At 41.9% G+C, this 16,830-nt stretch overlaps 2 protein-coding genes and 1 long non-coding RNA gene across 4 annotated transcripts; 1 reads left to right on the top strand and 2 right to left on the bottom strand.

The window, feature by feature from the left end:
• Positions 1–817: 817 nt before the first annotated feature.
• Positions 818–6,238, bottom strand: LOC148700559 (uncharacterized). 2 transcript variants are annotated; one of them, XR_016413427.1, is made up of 3 exons: positions 5,861–6,238; positions 2,359–5,081; positions 818–1,491 (listed from the first exon to the last, which is right to left on the bottom strand). It is a non-coding gene; the product is annotated as an uncharacterized LOC148700559 (long non-coding RNA). The 2 variants fall into 2 exon arrangements; XR_016413426.1 differs by lacking the exon at positions 5,861–6,238 and having other exon boundaries at positions 2,359–5,852.
• Positions 6,239–8,912: 2,674 nt separating this feature from the next.
• LOC103709791 (EPD1-interacting receptor-like cytoplasmic serine/threonine-protein kinase 5A) lies at positions 8,913–14,765 on the bottom strand. The gene is made up of 8 exons (XM_008795288.4): positions 14,637–14,765; positions 13,209–13,283; positions 10,492–10,573; positions 10,011–10,216; positions 9,766–9,922; positions 9,551–9,687; positions 9,331–9,457; positions 8,913–9,226 (listed from the first exon to the last, which is right to left on the bottom strand). The coding sequence occupies exons 1-8, from the start codon at positions 14,763–14,765 to the stop codon at positions 8,913–8,915; spliced, it is 1,227 nt and encodes a 408-aa protein (XP_008793510.4).
• A 159-nt stretch (positions 14,766–14,924) lies between these two features.
• LOC103709792 (F-box/LRR-repeat protein At3g48880-like) lies at positions 14,925–16,637 on the top strand. The gene is made up of 2 exons (XM_008795289.3): positions 14,925–15,289; positions 15,869–16,637. Exons 1-2 carry the CDS (start codon positions 14,925–14,927, stop codon positions 16,635–16,637), a joined length of 1,134 nt encoding a protein of 377 aa, XP_008793511.2.
• The last annotated feature ends 193 nt before the right edge of the window (positions 16,638–16,830 follow it).

The following is a 16,830-nucleotide window of genomic DNA, read 5'->3' as shown; positions in this document are numbered from 1 at the left end:
ACCCGTTGATGCGAGATATTTGGGCCATGATTCGTGCTGGGCTGATCATACAAGCACGGCACATTTTTCATGAGGCTAATGGAACTGCCGATTGGGTGACTTCTTTTGTTCCCAATCATTCAGAGGGACACCTATGGGTGGGTGAGTGGGAGGTGCCTAGTGCTCTTTGAGATGTACTGCTTTTTGATTTTCTTAGTTGTATTCGTGCTCGTCTAGTATAAGTCTTTCGGTTTAGCAAAAAAAAAAGAAAAAAAAAAGAGGAAGAGGAAGAGGAAGCAAGAGGGTGTACGAAAATATAAACAACATACTGTCATGCCCCGAACCCATCACCCGGGTCCGGCACGCGACTGGCCGCATGATCCCTAGAGCAGTGCCCTAAAGATCATGCAAGGCCTAAGATAAACAACAATTCCAATAATTCCAATAATTCCATAAATACCAAAATCAATGATTAATGTACTTCAAATCAAATCCAGCCAAAATGTACTGAATGATTACATAAACTCAAATGTCCATAAATAAAAGATAAATTGACTTCTAACTATCTAGCAGTCTGACTCCAGATCGAGCTCACTTCTTGTCCCATCCGACAGATTCTACGAATCCAGCGCCTCTGAAAAAAAATGGAAGTGTAGTATGAGTTTTTCCAGCCCAGTAAGAATCCCAACAGCCACACACAATAAAATCATAAAATAATCAAGTATCAAAATATATATGTCATTTCATCATTTCAAAAGCTCAACAAACAACAAATATATGTAATCAGTATATATACACAAATCCTTTGTTCTTTTTTTTACATTATGTGATCCATTCCCGTATTACTCAAATTCCAAAGTTTTCAAACTTTTCATTTCTGGCGTTGGACTAACCAAGATCATGTCCCAGTCCAAGACTGCACAAATCCCACGCATAAGCTCGTGGCAGCTATCCCACGCGTAAGCCCGTGGAGGCTATCCTACGCATAAGCTCGTAGAGGCTATCCCACGCATAAGCCCGTGGAGGCTATCCCACGCATCAGCTCGTGGCCGCTATCCTACGCATAAGCTCGTAGAGGCTATCTCATGACAAGGTTAGTCTAACCCATATTACATGTCTAGTTTTACATGTTCAATCACATTCCCATCACATCACATATTTTCATAAATTTTCAAAAAATATGTTATTTCTTCCCAAATGAATTTATCTCAATATTTTCATTATAAACAACATGCACGCCTCATAGGTGCCGCATCAACTCATAAACAATAACAACATAATAATGAAAATATGTTGATAAAAATTCGTCTCATATGTATCATATCAACTCACAAGCAATAACATCAATACCGTAAATAAATCCAACGATAAATCAATATATGCATAGAAGTGCTCAGATGTAGGGATTCTTACAGAAATTGTAGACTGACTCAAACACAGTCCGAATCACAACCTACGCGCTGGGGTGCTGAGTCCCCTGATCAAAACCTCTTGGCTCTGCCGACTCTTCCTCTACAACATCAATTACAAATCACAAACTAAATCATTTAATATTTAAATATTCCAAACCATAATTGATATTTACTATGGGATCCATAACCATATCCCCAAACATCTCAATCTCTCCAAGTCTAGGGCAGTCGGGGTGGCCCGACTCCCACTCCGTACCACCAGCCTATATCGTCGCCAGCCGTGGCCGCAGCCATGCCACGACAATGATCGGTCCCGGTTGGAAGTCCATCTCCCTCTCTCATATCTCTTTGGTCCAAGGGCAATAGCCATGGTGGTTGTGCCCTCTCCTTCCCCAACCCAACAACACCACTGGCCGAACCATCGCCGGCCGCCACTGTTGCAGTCGCCGGCGATGGTGGCCGGACAAGGGAAAGAGAGAAGAAGAGATCTCCTCTTCTATCTCTTCTTCTTCTTCCTCCCAAGAACAGGCATGATTTTCCTCCCCCTCCAACATCAACAGATGGACTTCTTTCCTCCCTTCCCCCTCCCCCTTCATCCACGGAAGAACATGGTGGCTTGGCCTTCACCCAACGGCAGCCACCTCTCCGTCGTCGCCGGCTGGCGGCCAACCGACGAGAGGAAGAGGGGAAGAAGGTGGAACCACAAGGAGAAGACCTCGGTTCGCCATCCCCATCCATAACAAATCCTAGGAACTCATATCCAACCCTCACACAGATCCGATCAACCCCCTTCCCGCCATGCATCTCGGCCATTCCGGCGGCCGGCGGCGGCCAAAAATCCGGGGGAGAGAAGCCGAAACAGGGGTACCCTGTTTCGGACTCTTCCCCGACGATCCGCCGGCCGAAATCCCACCATCTCCACCCAAAATCCAGAGAAATAAACACAAGGGGAAAGCACCGTGCTTACCTCGGTCCGGTGGGGGATACTCCGGCGGCCTTTCCGGTGGAAAATCAGAGGAGAAAATCCTCTCTTGTGGAGGGTCTTACCGAAGGAAAAAGGAAGGCTTCTCCCCCCCTCCGCGGCCGGCCGGATCTCGGAACTTCTCCGGCGCTCGGTCTCCTCCGGCGAATCGCCTCTCCAACACCGCCGCCGCCTCCCCTTTGCACCCTCCTCCTCTTCCATCCACGATCGTGCCCTAGGCACGATCGTAAAAAGAGGGATGGGCCCGGTCTTTTCGGGCCGGCCCGTCTCTCTTTTTTTTTTCTCTTTTTTCTTTCTTTTTTTTTTCATGGGTATTACATACTCTCCCCCTTAAAAAAAATTTCGTCCTCGAAATTAACTTACTTGAAGCCTCAAACTTTAAAAATATGCATCCATCATATCATTCCTGAGATCTTAAATAGTCTCCCTCTCGGAGTAACTACTCACAAGATTTTGACATACAAAAATCACAGCATCTCAAAACTTGATCCTTTCTATTTACCACACGTATTAAGTTCTTTTGATCTCCTTCAAAAGAATTCCAAATTCCCAACCTTGGATTAAACTGTCATAATTATATCCCAAAGAAATTAATTTCTCTTGATTCTGCCCAGAGATCATAATTGGCTTGACAGAAATAGGAGAAATATTTAGTATCAAATGCTCTTAATATTCTATAATCATTTTTCTTTTCTTTCTCCCACATCATTCCAACAAATAAGAGATCCATGTTAAAACATTCCAAGTCTAAGACCAACCAAAGAATCATCATCCGTAAATGCTAAATTTAACATGCCCAAGATTCTCCCAAAAGTTGTCAACAATAGAAGAATCCACTGGTGAGAATTACATAGCTACCTTTAGATCATCCATAGAATCAACAACATTCTCCTAAAACTAACTCAAGTATTTCATCATAATGCCTTTTAGATCAAATATTAATGATCTTAACCAGTTTCAAAATAAGTCAAACCACCACACTTCCGCTGCACTCTCTGATTTAATTCATTTAATTCTCTAAAGTCACAAAATGATTTCTGACTAAAGTATCACTTTGCATTGAGACTAAGAAACTCCAAATTTCAAATTTCCAAGTAGAACTAGAGCAAAACCTCTAGATCTTTTTGTCCTCAATTTATATAGAGTGTACATACCATAACTAATCCCCAATCCTTTAGTCAAGTTTAAGGTCCCTACGTGATCTCCACAACCTTCTTAGAATCCAAAATATCTAAGTTTAATTTAAAGGGGGGTAATTCTTGTATTCCCTTAGCAATTTAATTAGAAGATCTATATTGATTTTCCTTCCAACAGAATTTACTTCAAATTCAATGGGTTAGAAGTCATTGAGCCAATACACTATGATTAGAATTTAACTCTATCAACCTCCAGATCTTTCTTCACCAAGATTCTTAACATCCATCAACAATGCTATATATGATAATTCATGTAAGCATCTCATGACCGAAGTCTCTACTCAATATGACATTTATTAGTGGCTTCATCAACAATGACAAAAGATCCCTGCTCAAATCTTAAACCTAGGCTTGAGTTTTAAATTAACACATCAAATAGTCTTCTACAATTATAAGTAAAATCCAGTAGCTCAATCCAAACATGAGAATTCAAATAATTAGAATTCTCCCATCAATATGCATACTCTATGGCCTCAAAATAATCAAATACATCCATAGAAAATAGACCTATTTGCAATATCCAACATGCCAACACCAGATATAATCCACATACATTTTCAACTTCGAAAAACGTTCCTTTCAATATTATGAAATCTCCTTAGCTCACTCCAATGCTATGGAAGACCTGCGTACTAATCTCACTCTAATAATTAGTAGCAAAATCAAAAGTACAATCACATCAAAACCCATATCAAATTTGAATTTCCAAGTCATTTAAATAATATCTGAACATGGTACGACCGATATGCCATTGTTGACCTACACTTATCTTAGGTCAAACCTCTCTTATCATTATCACAGACAATTTATACTTTTCTTCTACACTCATCGAAAACCAAATTCGATGCATACATTTTATCACAATGCCCAGTGATCTTACAGCTTAAGCACTGAATTTAATTGTCATGTCCAAAGTGATCATAACCTTAAGCTATGATATATTTCTGTCACGATCCCTATTGATCTTAAACATATGCTCAGATTCCAACTGGTCATATTTTCCAATAATCTTAAACCTCAAACTTTAATGCCACTAAGGCCACAGTCCCTAGTGGTCTTAAACCTTAGCTTATAATATCATTCTTGTTACAATCTCAAGTGTTTATAAACCAAATCTCTGATAGTTCTTTTTCTATCATAATTCTCCACTGATACTCACCTGAACATAAACCCTAGGATACCTTAACCTTAAGCTCTGATACCACTCTGTCACGCCCCGAACCCATCACTCGGGTCCGGCACGCGACTGGTCGCATGATCCCTAGAGCAGTGCCCTAAAGATCATGCAAGGCCTAAGATAAACAACAATTCCAATAATTCCAATAATTCCATAAATACCAAAATCAATGATTAATGTACTTCAAATCAAATCCAGCCAAAATGTACTGAATGATTACATAAACTCAAATGTCCATAAATAAAAGATAAATTGACTTCTAACTATCTAGCAGTCTGACTCCAGATCGAGCTCACTTCTTGTCCCATCCGACAGATTCTACGAATCCAGTGCCTCTGAAAAAAAATGGAAGTGTAGTATGAGCTTTTCCAGCCCAGTAAGAATTCCAACAGCCACACACAATAAAATCATAAAATAATCAAGTATCAAAATATATATGTCATTTCATCATTTCAAAAGCTCAACAAACAACAAATATATGTAATCAGTACATATACACAAATCCTTTGTTCTTTTTTTTACATTATGTGATCCATTCCCGTATTACTCAAATTCTAAAGTTTTCAAACTTTTCATTTCTGGCGTTGGACTAACCAAGATCATGTCCCAGTCCAAGACTGCACAAATCCCACGCATAAGCTCGTGGCAGCTATCCCACGCGTAAGCCCGTGGAGGCTATCCTACGCATAAGCTCGTAGAGGCTATCCCACGCGTAAGCCCGTGGAGGCTATCCTACGCATAAGCTCGTAGAGGCTATCCTACGCATAAGCTCGTAGAGGCTATCTCATGACAAGGTTAGTCCAACCCATATTACATGTCTAGTTTTACATGTTCAATCGCATTCCCATCACATCACATATTTTCATAAATTTTCAAAAAATATGTTATTTCTTCCCAAATGAATTTATCTCAATATTTTCATTATAAACAACATGCACGCCTCATAGGTGCCGCATCAACTCATAAACAATAACAACATAATAATGAAAATATGTTGATAAAAATTCATCTCATATGTATCATATCAACTCACAAGCAATAACATCAATACCGTAAATAAATCCAACGATAAATCAATATATGCATAGAAGTGCTCAGATGTAGGGATTCTTACAGAAATTGTAGACTAACTCAAACACAGTCCGAATCACAACCTACGCGCTGGGGTGCTGAGTCCCCTGATCAAACCTCCTGGCTCTGCCGACTCTTCCTCTACAACATCAATTACAAATCACAAACTAAATCATTTAATATTTAAATATTCCAAACCATAATTGATATTTACTATGGGGTCCATAACCAGATCCCCAAACATCTCAATCTCTCCAAGTCTAGGGCAGTCGGGGTGGCCCGACTCCCACTCCGTACCACCAGCCTATATCGTCGCCAGCCGTGGCCGCAGCCATGCCACGACGATGATCGGTCCCGGTTGGAAGTCCATCTCCCTCTCTCATATCTCTTTGGTCCAAGGGCAATAGCCATGGTGGTTGTGCCCTCTCCTTCCCCAACCCAACAACACCACTGGCCGAACCATCGCCGGCCGCCACTGTTGCAGTCGCCGGCGATGGTGGCCGGACAAGGAAAAGAGAGAAGAAGAGATCTCCTCTTCTATCTCTTCTTCTTCTTCCTCCCAAGAACAAGCATGATTTTCCTCCCCCTCCAACATCAACAGATGGACTTCTTTCCTCCCTTCCCCCTCCCCCTTCATCCACGGAAGAACATGGTGGCTTGGCCTTCACCCGACGGCAGCCACCTCTCCGTCGTCGCCGGCTGGCGGCCAACCGACGAGAGGAAGAGGGGAAGAAGGTGGAACCACAAGGAGAAGACCTCGGTTCACCATCCCCATCCACAACAAACCCTAGGAACTCATATCCAACCCTCACACAGATCCGATCAACCCCCTTCCCGCCATGCATCTCGGCCATTCCGGCGGCCGGCGGCGGCCAAAAATCCGGGGGAGAGAAGCCGAAACAGGGGTACCCTGTTTCGAACTCTTCCCCGACGATCCGCCGGCCGAAATCCCACCATCTCCACCCAAAATCCAGAGAAATAAACACAAGGGGAAAGCACCGTGCTTACCTCGGTCCGGTGGGGGATACTCCGGCGGCCTTTCCGGTGGAAATCAAAGGAGAAAATCCTCTCTTGTGGAGGGTCTTACCGAAGGAAAAAGGAAGGCTTCTCCCCCCCCTCCGCGGCCGGCCGGATCTCGGAACTTCTCCGGCGCTCGGTCTCCTCCGGCGAATCGCCTCTCCAACACCGCCGCCGCCTCCCCTTTGCACCCTCCTCCTCTTCCATCCACGATCGTGCCCTAGGCACAATCGTAAAAAGAGGGATGGGCCCAGTCTTTTCGGGCCGGCCCGTCTCTCTTTTTTTTTTTTCTCTTTTTTCTTTCTTTTTTTTTCATGGGTATTACACATACCATGGCCTTTAAGATATAGAGAGGATTGGAGAGTGACTGGGGATATTACAACCTAACCCAGCATGGCCAATTCAGCCTGAACTGCAAATTCTTAACCGTCCACTCGGTTCCTTGGAAAAACGGACAAGAATATTCCATCCCGAGGTCCAAAAAACTTGGATCTTGCCTGATCTCCTTCGTTGAAAAGTGGGCCAGGTGTTGGATGACCAACACGATTCGATTCCACGTACGATTCGTTGGAATTGCCAGATCCAGCTAGCATTCCAAAGCACTGTGGATGAACCAAGTCATCCACCAGCCTCCTCCTTTCTCGGTTAGAATGGTGTCTACGAATCCTGCAGCTCAGATCTCAGAAACAAACTTCCCACGTTGTAGAGAAACGAACAGCTTCAAATTCCATTCCATTTTCCCATTCGCCATCCTTTTCTATTTTTTTACAGAATTGACGCATCCGGAGATCTCAGAAACAAACTTCCCACGTTGCAGAGAAACGAACAGCTTCAAATTCCCCTCCATTTTCCTATTCGCCATCCTTTTTTGTTTTTTTACAGAATTTCTTTCATGAAGTGCTCCTTCACGAAGAGCGGAGGGGCGGAGAGGGGAGGGAGATGGGACTGCATGCAAAGAGACATAGCTGCGAGTATTTTCCAGCATCTGAACATCATGGAGTTGCTGCTGCTGGTCACCTCGAGTCGACCTCTGAACGTCCTCGCTTCCAAGAAGCGTAACATCAATGATTGGAGCCTAATCCTGCATGCGCTCTCTTGCTCCAGAAGCTCTAAATTAAGGAGCTCCGAAAGAAGTGAGGCCTACCTGCTTTCTGAGATCACTCGCTATTTTGAGATCACTCACTGGTTGAAGTGCTCGGCCTCGTTGCAAGCACCAAAAGATTTTCGAAACCGATGCATTAAAACAAAAGAAAGCATACATCAGCAGAGAGTCTCACAAGGACGGCACTCGACTCCCTGTTTCTGGACCCCGTAAGTCGGAATCCAGACATCTACGACCCCTGCTGATTAGAATTTCTGTAAAAAGAGCCTCAAAACTCCGAAGCAGCAGCTTCGAAAAGCTGGTACAGTCTCGATCTCTAGCCAACAAAAAGGAGGGATTCAGGAACCTGACTCATAACATTCCATTAATTCTGATTATAGTTCAAGATTCTAGTCCCTATCTCCTTCCGTTAGTAAACTTTTAATCCTCGTTTCGGTCTCCCTGGGGTTTTATGTTGGCAGATACCCTAGAAATGCATTATTATCTCCTTTAACTCCCATGTAATAAGACTGCACAATCTTTTATTTTAATAGATTTGGTTGGTCGTCGCCACCCTTATATCAAAAGAATACATAGATAGATAGATATTAAACAAGTCGAAAATTCCGAGAGAAATAAACAGACCATAATCTGTGCAAAAACTTACAAAAGTCGTGCAATAATAAACAAGTCTATCTTTGCTGCGATGCGACAGAAGAAGGAGAGAACAGAAATATTCTAAGCATATATGCAGCTTAACTACTGCTGAATCCAAAAACAAGACGATAAAGCAAGAACAGGAAGCGACGGAAGCATACGATTTAAAGAAAGGATGCAAGCAGCACTGAAACTGAAAACAACGCAGCATGTCCGGTGTTAACATAAGGTAGCGGAAGTTAAACATCAAGACACAAGATGACACAGCATCGCATCATAAGGTATCATCGTAACTTAGAGCACCTTGTTCTCATTTGAGAACTCTCAATCTGAAAAACCTTTAGCGATGCCGCGCAGGCCTTAATGCCTGAATGTCTTGGAACTCCTTGAGTATCTCATCATCACTAGGCCTCTTTGATGCTTTCCGCAGACATCTTCTTGCCAAAGCAATTAGGCTCTGTAGCTCCTTTGGTTGATAAGGAGAAGGGCGCAATTTCTTCGAAAGAAGAAAATCAAGAGCTCTACTTTTATACTTCTTGCCATTGATTTTTACTGCTAGATCTTTGCCCTTCCTGGAGATTGGTTTTCTTCCCAACAGCACCACTAGCATCAAAACACCAAATGAGTAGGTATCTATTCCTATGCTGGCACGACCTGCTAAGGGAAAAAAGGTCGAAATTTGTAACTTGCATAATAGTTTAACAGCAGTTTCATAAGAGTTTTATATGTGTGAAAATAAATTAAGAATGCACGTCGACCTTTCTTTCTATAGGAAGGATCTGTGTAACCAGGTGTCCCCATTGTTTCTGGGGCCTGGATAAAAGTATTTGGGGGCCTAGGTCCGTCGATTGTCGCTCCAAAATCAACCAATTTCGCATTCATCTCCTTGAAGATATAAGAAATGATCATGTATATCCTCTAGAAAATATGCAAGCTAAGAGCTAGATAGCATACAAAGAGAGAAGTAAATAAACCTACAGAATCGAGCACTATGTTGACAGCTTTTAGATCACGATAGATCAAATTCTTTTCATGAAGATGCGTCATAGCTTTTGCTACGTCATGAAGTATATCGACTCTTTTGTCCCACTCGATCGGCACAACTTCCGGTCTTTCTAAAGCAGAATAAATATTCAGTCAGCTTGAACAGATAAATAAATGGGCAAGCTGCAAAAAGATAGATTAATATATACCTTCAGTGCCAAAGATCCGCTCCTTCAAGTTTCCTCCGGGAACGTGTTCGAGAACCAAAGCTTTTTTCTCTTGTCCGTCGTGAGGCTTGTCATGAAAATAACCAATCAATCTGACGATATTTGGATGATTTAATTTCATGAGATGCTCTCTCTCAATCTGCAAACATCGTAATGAATTAGAGAAGAAAATTATGCTGACATAAATGTATGGATTGTTATATAGTTTATCTAGCTAGTTTAATTACCTCCCATAGGTGAAATGTTTTAAGCTCTCTGAAACTATACTCCTTAACTGCAACTTGTTGGGCCGACAATCCACCTCTGAAACCATCAGGAATAAGTCCTGCCCACACCCTACCAGATCGCCCACTTCCTATCACCACGTTACCCGCTTGATCCAAAATATGTATAATTTCAGGTTCAGTGAACACTAGGACCGGATCCGGCTGCTCTGAATGTCATGAAAATATGTCGTTTAAATTATATATAAAAAAAAAACGAAGAAAATTTTGCCGAGCTTATTTATTGGATGGCCATCGAGATATATTGGCAGTGGCGCATATCTCAATAAAAATTTCAAAGCATCATCTCATCTCAAACGTGGTTATATGAGAAATGACGCTTCCAACGGCAAGTATATATAATTGTTTCACGTCGCTCCATGCATGAAATGATGGAGTAGCAACGATAATTAACTTGAGTAAAGGCAGCAAATTAATAACCGACCACTGGTTTCTCCTGCTTTCTGTTTCTTTGGATCAGCCAGCATCCCAGTGGATGAGCCAGCCCGTCCCTTCCCTTTGTCGGCCTGTAAGCGAAGAAGTAATTAATAATACATATAGAAGTCATCTAAGAAGAGGAGAGTTTTTTGTTTCTTCTTCTTCTTCTTCTAAGAAAACACTAATTTTTACCATCAGAACTTCTCCCTGCCTCTTCCCCTATGAATACTGCTTGCTCTCCTGAACTTCTCCTTTTATAGCGAAAATGGGCAGCATGACTCACTATTTCTCACCAACAGTCCTTGTCTTCTTTCTCCCTCCTGCAACCATTACTCTGAAAAAGAAGAAGAATATTCGCCCACTACTCTGCAAACAAATCAGGGCAGACCTGCCAAGTTTGTTTTATTTTTGCTTTTCTTTTCCAGAAGCTTCATTTCATTTCGTTGCAATGTAATTATGGGGTCGTCGACGTCCTTTTCACCTGGATTTCAGGGCTGCAAAACCTGCAGGCCCCTGACAAACATCATCTTTTGGTGAATGAATGGCCGCGCCTGAATGCCAGCTTTGCTGCAAAATAAATTAAACAAGTTTTAATCTTTGCTGCATTTTGTATAATAACAACAAGTAGTTGTGATTTCCACCCCAAATATAGGAGAAGCGTGGAAATGCGAGATGTCTGCTCCCGGATTCCGAACTCCATTACATGGAATTCATAGCTTCTATTCGGGCATTTGCTCATTCGTGGTTTGACGCATCCAAGTAAAAGAAAAGAAAACCCAGCCCATTTATGAATCATTCTAATTCTCCCTAAGTGACCGGGAAGCAAGATATGTTCGGAAACAAAGTCATGGACTTCTTGTTCTATAAAATCAAGTACATGGAGATACAGTTCCCATGCACAGTATTCTGGTGTTGCTTACGACTCTTGCTTGCAGAATCCTTAAACAAGAAAGTTATTGCACAAGTTAATTTGAGTGCTCGTGATCCCATCACAATAGGAGGAAAGGGAACATCAATGGTAAACAGGCAAACAGCTACTTGAGAGAGGATCTCACTCCTCCGTTTATCGACGTTAAATTGTATTGTTCGAACCAGGACATCAAAGGCAAACTTGAGAACCTTTTCGGGCTCTTAGTCCACTCTCTGCAAAACCGATGGTGTAGATTGGAAATTGTTCAGCGATGACAACATTAACGTTCAAACATTTTGTATTTGGCCAGCAAGCATGGCAAGGACAAGTCAACTTCTTGGACCGAGCCAAAGGAAGACCAATGGTGGAAGTCGTGAACAAATGTCAAGCCCATAACTAGCTAATTAGTTGAAAGAGAGAAAGGACTATTAAGATAAACTAGTACGTAAAAGCTCTTGTCATAATGCAAGTGATCTGAAAATATGAATAGGAAGAGAAATAACAGTGTAACTGTCATGACCCGAACCCAACACTTAAATTCGGCACACGACACGCCCGCATAAGCCCTAGAGTAGTGCTCTAAAGACCATGCAAGGCTTAAGATGACAAAAAACTGATAACATCTCAATAAATCAATTAATCGAAATAGATAAAGTCAACATATCCAATTAATCAAACTGGTGCAGTTACAAAATCTTCAAATATTCATCGGTATCAAAAAAAGATAAACTAACTAGTTAATAACTCTGATACTCGTACTCCATGCCAACCTATTTGGAACTATGCTTTCTGCAACTCTGAAAAAGAGAAAGAAGAAGAAGAAGAGGTTGCGAGCTTTACAACCCAGTAAGAATATTCACACATCCACACCAACATAATAATAATAATATAAGTTTGAAAATTATAAGAAAATATTGTACACATCATAAAATTACAAACCGACTATTAATAATACTCGAATAATCAATATACAGTATGTATATCAAATACCAATAGATATACAACTACATAAGGATAAAATATCATATGACATCTCATAAATCTTCAATAGTATTTTTCAAGACTTTTTATTCCATTTTTTTTTAACTTGATCCGGATCAATTATCTTTTCAATTTTGAGCTAAATCCTGATCACGTTTTCAGCCTGTGATGAGGCAATCGATAGTACCACATTTTTAGCTTGTGATGGGGCAATCGATAGTATCACATTTTCGGTCTATAATAGGGCAGTCGATAGTATCACATTTTTAGCTTATGACGGGGCAATCGATAGTATCACATTTTTAGCATATGATGACAATCGATAGTATCACATTTCTAGTATGTAATAGGGCAATCGATAGTATCACATTTCCATCATGTAATAGGACAATCGATAGTAACAAGATAAGCCCAAAGTTCTTGTTCATTTAATTAAGTTCACATCCACACACCATTTTCTTTTTATTTTCGACTTTAGACTAACCACGGTCGCGTTTCCAGCCCATGATGGAGCAATCGGTAATATCACGTTTCTAACATGTGACGAGACAATCGATATAACATGGTTAGTCTAGAACACCACATTCATTAGTCTGATCATGCAAGTGTAAGTTATGCTCATATAAGTATCCATCATACCATCAATCACATGTATACTTGATAAAAATATGATTTAATATAGAAACCATCATAAAATTATTCTTGATTCTTACTTATCTTGATCATTAGCACATAATCACATTATACATATATAGGTGCAAAAATATTTATATCATGCAGTTTAGTGTATAAGAATTCTTATATCTTTGCTGGCAACCAAACAAATCAATTACCTGCCCACACCACGATCTGCAAACTGGGATCCGCAGAACCCTGCTCAACGTTCTCTTGTCCAACAAATTATTTTCCTACAAAACCAAGTCAATATTAAAAATTATCTAGGATATTTGACAACCCAGAACCTTCTATTGATCCTCTAAAGGGTTCACCATCACCTAGCAACCCAGGACTATCCAGTAGTCCTCACAAACAATGATCTCTCCATATCAAGCTAGAGAAAGAAAACACCTACAAGAAGAGAGAGAAATTAGAGAGAGAAAAAAACAAGGAGAGAGGAAGAGAGGAATGGGAGGCTCTCTCTCTCTCTCTCTCTCTCTCTCTCTCTCTCTCTCTCTCTCTCTTTCTCTCTCTCTCTCTCTCTTTCTTCCTTCTTCCCAGAGGAAAATGCTTGGCGACGGCGGTCGCTCATAGCCGACGCCCCTTGTGGTCGTTTCCCCCTAGCAGTCCTCTGGTTGGCCCAACGATGAACACTTTGAGTTCTTCCCACGGCAAGCTTAGAGATCCAAGTCTCTAATGGAAGGATTTCCAAAGACGAAGCCAAAGGAGAGGGGAAGAGAATATTTTATAGATCGAGACTGACTCAAACTAGGTAAGGTTTGATCACTCTAGACTCCTCCTTCCGATGGACTCGGAGGGAGAGAGTCGGAATAGGGGAGGAAGAAGACTTTGATCGGAAGTCTCCCTCTCCTACCACACGGGCCGACCGGTGCTGTGGCCCAGAAGCCGACCCACGCCCAAAAATAATATGGGCTCTTACAGTAACACATCTCGAGCGCCATGCCTCATCTTTCAACAGCATTTAAAAATCTCAAATTCAGTGTTTGTTTAGCCAATTTGATACGCCTAGCTTGGGAATGGTACGCAGTTGGACTTGCCAGCCACATGCATCCAACAGAGGTAAGGCAATAAGGAGGTGCACTGTGGAAACTATAGCAAAGTTTATCTGAGATAAGATCGAATTTTATATATGATACCAGGTAGAAAACATGCAACTATGGGTGTTACTACAAAGCCAATGCAATCTTCTTAAGCATAGTCCAGCGATATAGACAAGAATATCGACAGACAACACTTTCACATCAAGCATATTTATGATCTGTGAAGGTATTGATGGTCGTGGCTTGCTTTCTGCATTAACAATAAGAGGGGGAACACGTATTGATATTGGTGCACGAAAATGATACACCCAGAGAAGATGGGAATAGACAGAGATAAAAGAGGAAGCAAGAGGGTGCATGGAAATATAAGCAACATACTACGGACTTAAAGATATAGAGATGATTGAAGAGTGACTGGGGATATTACAACCTAACCCAGCATGGCCAATTCAGCCTGAGCTGCAAATTCTTAACCGTCCACTCAGCTCCTTGGGAGAACGGCCAGAATTTGCCATCCCGAGGTCCAAAAAACTTGGATCTTGCCTGATCTCCTTCGTTGAAAAGTGGGCCAGGTGTTGGATGACCAACACGATCCGCTACCACGAACGATTCGTTGGAATTGCCAGATCCAGCTAGCATTCCAATTAAAGCACTATGGATGAACCAAGTCATCCACCAGCCTCCTCCTTTCTCGGTTAGAATGGTGTCTACGAATCCTGCAGCTCAGATCTCAGAAACAAACTTCCCACGTTGCAGAGAAACGAACAGCTTCAAATTCCACTCCATTTTCCTATTCGCCATCCTTTTTTCTTTTTTTACAGAATTTCTATCATGAAGTGCTCCTTCACGAATAGCGGAGCAACGGAGAGTGGAGGGAGATGGAACTGCATGCAAAGAGACATAGCTGCGAGTATTTTCCAGCATCTGAACATCATGGAGTTGCTGCTGCTGGTCCCTCTGGTGTGCCGATCATGGCGTGCCGCATCCCTCGACCCCCTCTGCTGGTCCACCCTCGACATGAGGCTCATCGCCGATTTAAAGGACTACTGGGAGTTTTCCGATCCCAACATTAATGGACGAGTACATATGCGAGTGTTCAAAGCGGCCGTCGACCGCTGTGGAGCAGCAGTCAGATGCTTCATCTTCTCCATATTTGTCCCGCCGACCGATGAGGAGTTGGAGTATATCTCTCAGAGGTTAGATTCTATCATAATTTTTTTGTCATGGAGTCTACTCACTCGATCGAGTGAGGTATTGAGGTGCGACCAGGAAATATATATTAGCAATCATGCTGTTAATTGTTATTTTTTATATTTGCACCTAGCTGTCCCAATATCAGCTCTGGTTACCCACAAGCATCCCTCAATCCATCAGCAGTAGTGCTGAGGAATCAAACCAGCAGCCTGTGCTGTTGCCTCGGTCTCATATAATTCCACCATGACTTTTGTATGTGTGGGAAAAAATCCATTTTACCGACCCAGCATAAGCCTTCGTTTAAGCTTCAACCTCGAGAGCTGGGTTGAATCTCCTCATTCACCGGTCGACACTCTCTAACGAGATGCATGCAGCTGCTATCCTTCCCAAAGATGTTATCCTTGCGCGCGGTAACTGAGATGGGGCAGTATCATCCGAACTAGCATTGGTGGTCTATATACGAAATCTGACCACACAAAAGAAAAGATGTTCTAGATCTCTTATTGCATGATCAATTTTTATAGTTTTGGCAATCACTTCTCAAAAAAGGTTTTCGACATTCATTAAAATATTCTTGGCAGATGTCGCAACCTCAAGCAGCTTGTCTTGCCCAACTGTGAGCTCCTCTCAGCTGACGGCTTCTGCAATGCCTTGAGCAATTGGAGTGAGCTCGAGGATTTAGCTATGCACCCCAAAGACACATATCTATGCGGTTGGCCTCCGAATAGATCCCTCCCTCCGTTGTATTTCTCGAGGATTATGGAGGGCATCGGCATGCACTGCAAACGACTGATCAAGCTCAGACTTTTGAGTTGTATCAGTCTCTCCAACGCATCAGAAATAACAAAACACATCCCTTGGCTCAAGATTCTGGATCTCTCATTTGCGCCAATATCGGAGGCAGGCTTTGCACTTATTTTAGAGGGCTGCAAGCAATTGATTCACCTAAATATCGCTCACTTCCGCAGTGATACTGAATATCGAGGCAGCGGTTGGTGTCCAGCTGCCGGTGAATTCAATCCGGAGCTCATCACCAGAGCAGCTCATGGCCTCAAGGAATTCATCCGGTGCCACCCAGATGAATGTGACACGTGCCAATCTATGTTCCCTGATCTGCACCTATTAGATGTCAGATATTTTTGGCTATTAGAAGGGCATCCAGTTTCGTTGGCAAAGGCCGCCTTTATGGATTTTTATCCAATCGATATCGGGTGGAGCTATCTGAATGCTCGGTTCATCCCCAAATATATATCGACCACTTTAATATGCAACCGAAGAAAAATTTTCTGGCATCGCGGAAGGGTGCGGCGGGTCTATGAAAAAACCTATGGACAGAGCTTGATTCTGTAATGTGTCTTGCCTAGGACATGTTTTCCTGACAATTTTATTTCTTACTCTTTGATTTCACAAATCAAACAAGACAATAAACGAACCCTTCTCTGCTGATATCTAAATTTGTTATTTTATCGTTATTTGACAAAATAATTTTTTTATGGTCAAAATAAATTTAATTTTTAAGAAGAAAGAATAAAAACACAAAATA

The sequence above is a fragment of the Phoenix dactylifera genome, chromosome 5 (assembly GCF_051530095.1).
Source record: "Phoenix dactylifera cultivar Ajwa chromosome 5, Ajwa_hap1_PhDact_Kaust_v1.1, whole genome shotgun sequence".
Lineage (NCBI taxonomy): Eukaryota > Viridiplantae > Streptophyta > Magnoliopsida > Arecales > Arecaceae > Phoenix > Phoenix dactylifera.
Note: the sequence above shows the minus strand (reverse complement) of the source record. Positions and strands in the feature narration are given on the sequence as shown.